The sequence below is a fragment of the Lipotes vexillifer genome, unplaced genomic scaffold (genome assembly GCF_000442215.2).
Source record: "Lipotes vexillifer unplaced genomic scaffold, Lipotes_vexillifer_v1.1 scaffold414, whole genome shotgun sequence".
NCBI classification, from domain to species: Eukaryota; Metazoa; Chordata; class Mammalia; order Artiodactyla; family Lipotidae; genus Lipotes; species Lipotes vexillifer.
The window spans coordinates 3,036,250-3,038,939 of NW_006782864.1; the positions used below are offsets into that span (position 1 = coordinate 3,036,250).

The 2,690-nt window shown below is 44.2% G+C and overlaps 1 protein-coding gene across 1 annotated transcript; it reads right to left on the reverse strand.

Moving 5' to 3' along the window:
• Positions 1-573: 573 nt before the first annotated feature.
• TCIM (transcriptional and immune response regulator) lies at positions 574-894 on the reverse strand. Its single transcript, XM_007455483.1, has one exon. It carries the CDS (start codon positions 892-894, stop codon positions 574-576), a length of 321 nt encoding a protein of 106 aa, XP_007455545.1.
• Between the last annotated feature and the right edge of the window lie 1,796 nt (positions 895-2,690).

The following is a 2,690-nucleotide window of genomic DNA, read 5'->3' on the forward strand; positions in this document are numbered from 1 at the left end:
CACCCATGTGGTGCACTTTTTAAGGCATTGTAATAAATGCAAATAAATAATCAATTACTGATCTCTAAAAAAAAAAGAAATCTACCAATAGACAACATTGAAGCTTGGCAACACTTTGAACATTCAAATAAAAAATTCAGTAAACAATTGCAGCATGGAATTCTCTCTCCTGTTCCCCATTTCCCTCCCCCTACCCAGTTTGGTTAAGGAAAAAAAGTTCAGGTTGAGTTTAAGTCCTAGGGCCTGACAGGGAGACCCTGGCCTCCATTCTTCCGCAGACTTCTGTTTTCTTCAGTTTCAGTTCTCAGTATGTCTGTCCAGACTCGCCCCTGACATCAGCATCGGTCCTTTTCCTGCAGGGGGAGTTTTCCAGTCCTTGCTGAAAGCATTTCCTTCTCCACTGTAACAGCACAGGCGTGAAATTAGTTGGAGTCTTTGTAACAAGTTCGTTCTGTTCCTATGGAAGAGAAACTTACAAGGCAGCAACAAGATGCTGTGCGCGTTAGGTTTCATAGACTCGCTTGGTCTTTAAATGTCCGTTCTTGGCTAATGTCCTTATCCATCCTCTGGTCCTCAGTGAACTTTGATGGAGTATTTCCGCAGTTTCAGAAATTGGAAAAGCTTGTCTTTCGTCCTCTTCTTCAGAGCCATCAGGGCTCGTGTTTTCTCCTCCAAATCTTGATCTATGGCAAAAATGATCTTAGCTCTCTCCTCTGCTTTCTTGTCCCCAGAGTTTTTGAAGAGCCTCTGTAATGCTTCTTGGTCTATGTTTTCAAAGATGTTGCCCACGGCTTTCTTACGTGAGGCTGTGTCGAAGTGGTAGCCGTGGATGGACGGGCTTACTCGCAATGAGGTGGACATGCTTCTGGCCGGGTGGCTTGGCTTGGCTTTCATCGATGTGTGAATCTTTGGGAATTCAGCTCCCGGGCTCTCCAGAGAGTCTGTAGCAAAATCATTCCGGGACTGCTATTTAAAGTGTGAACAAAAGCTCCATGCTCAGATTACACTGGTGACATCAGAGTGATCTCAAGGAAGCATAATCACAGACAGGTTTAACAGTTGAGTTGCCAATATCCTGTTCTTGTGCTAATAATGTTACTAAAAGCTGTGTTCAGTGAAAGGGCAGGAAAGGGGGGTATTTCTTTTTACCACATCTGTGGCCATAGAATTATAGACTCGGACCCTTCTATAGAAAAAAAAAAAAATAGCTGAAACCAGGACAGCACAAAGATAAGAGACAAACAAGGTGGCTTAGACCCTCAAATCTTTCCAGACAACAACCAAAGCAAAGCGTTCTGCCAGCCACCAGAAAGTTTTAATTCCCAGAGAAGTTATTAAAGTGCAGTCCCAACATTTGGGGACCCACACCAGTGGCCTGTGGACATCTCTAGCCAGGGCAACCCGGAAGCTATTGAGAGACAGCGTAAGCATCAAGGACATTGATTTGGAGTATGTCTGCTGTAGAAGTGGGGTCAGACGCTACAAAACGCTGATGTGACACAGCCTGAGTCCGTGACCATTCAGAGCCTGTGTCCAAGAGCAAATCTGCAATTGCTGAATAAAATTTTCATTTAATAATAATCATAGCAATAGACAGTGTCTCCTTAGGCTTGTGTATATATCAACAACAGTGTCAGAAAAAGCCGGAGGGAGAGTTGAAAGGTGCTTTTATGTACAGAGCACTCAAAAGGGATGAGTTGACTTTTTCCTCTCATATGTATTTTGGCATCAGTCAGACACAGTCAGAACAATACTTCCTTTGGAAGAATTTAAATTCATTCTTTCTACCTTCCACAATATTCAGCCAGCCACTGTCCCCACTGGTGTGTAGAACACTTCCATTCCACCAAGGTTCAATGTCAGCTTCAAAGGGCTCCAGAGACTTCTCTTCAGGGACCTTCTGCCGGGTCCTGGCACTCTCAGAAACAGGGCTGGCCTTTGTTTTCCTCTCATCTAGTCATCTAGAAAAGTGCACAAAGGGAGAGCACGTAGACAAGGTACCTCACTAGACAAACGAGTTAGAGGCTCTTCTCATATATTCATTCATTCACTCGTTTATTCAATCAGTATTTATTCAAGGTCGACTTTTAGCTGGAACTTTTCTAGGCATTGGAAATATAACAGGAAACCACACTAAACCAAATAAAAAACAAAACATCCCTACCTTAACTTTGTGGAGTTTACATGCAGCTGGGAAAGGACGTCACAGGGTAATGCATGAGGCAGTTTGTACAGGAGAAGCAAGGGAGGGTTGGAATTTGCATAGGATGTCCAGAGGCAGCTTCCCAATGTGACCTTGTGCAAAGACCTGAGGGAGCTGAGGGAGGAGCCTGTGTAGACAGACACCTGGGGGGAAGGGTGTTTTAGGCAGAGGTACAGCAAGTGCCAAGGCCTGAACACATGAGTATGCGTGGCGTGTAGGAAAAACAGCCAGGAGCTCAGCCTGGCTGGAGCAGAGTCACCAGAGAAGAGTGAGAAGGGGATTCAGGGTAAGAAAGCCAGGGGCAGATTGAGTACAACCCTGCACTCACAAATTTGCTGTACTCACAACCCTGTCTCACAAATTTCCCTTTTACTCTGTAGGAGATAGGTAGCCTTCGGGGAATTTGGAGCTGAGAAATGACATGATTTTTCTTATAATTAAATAAATAAATAGCTGTCACTTCTTAGTAGAGAATAGATTGTAGGGA

Bases quoted from the DNA above. Each gene is read 5' to 3' on its own strand.
- TCIM (XM_007455483.1), bottom strand. From the start codon at position 894: ATGAAAGCCAAGCCAAGCCACCCGGCCAGAAGCATGTCCACCTCATTG.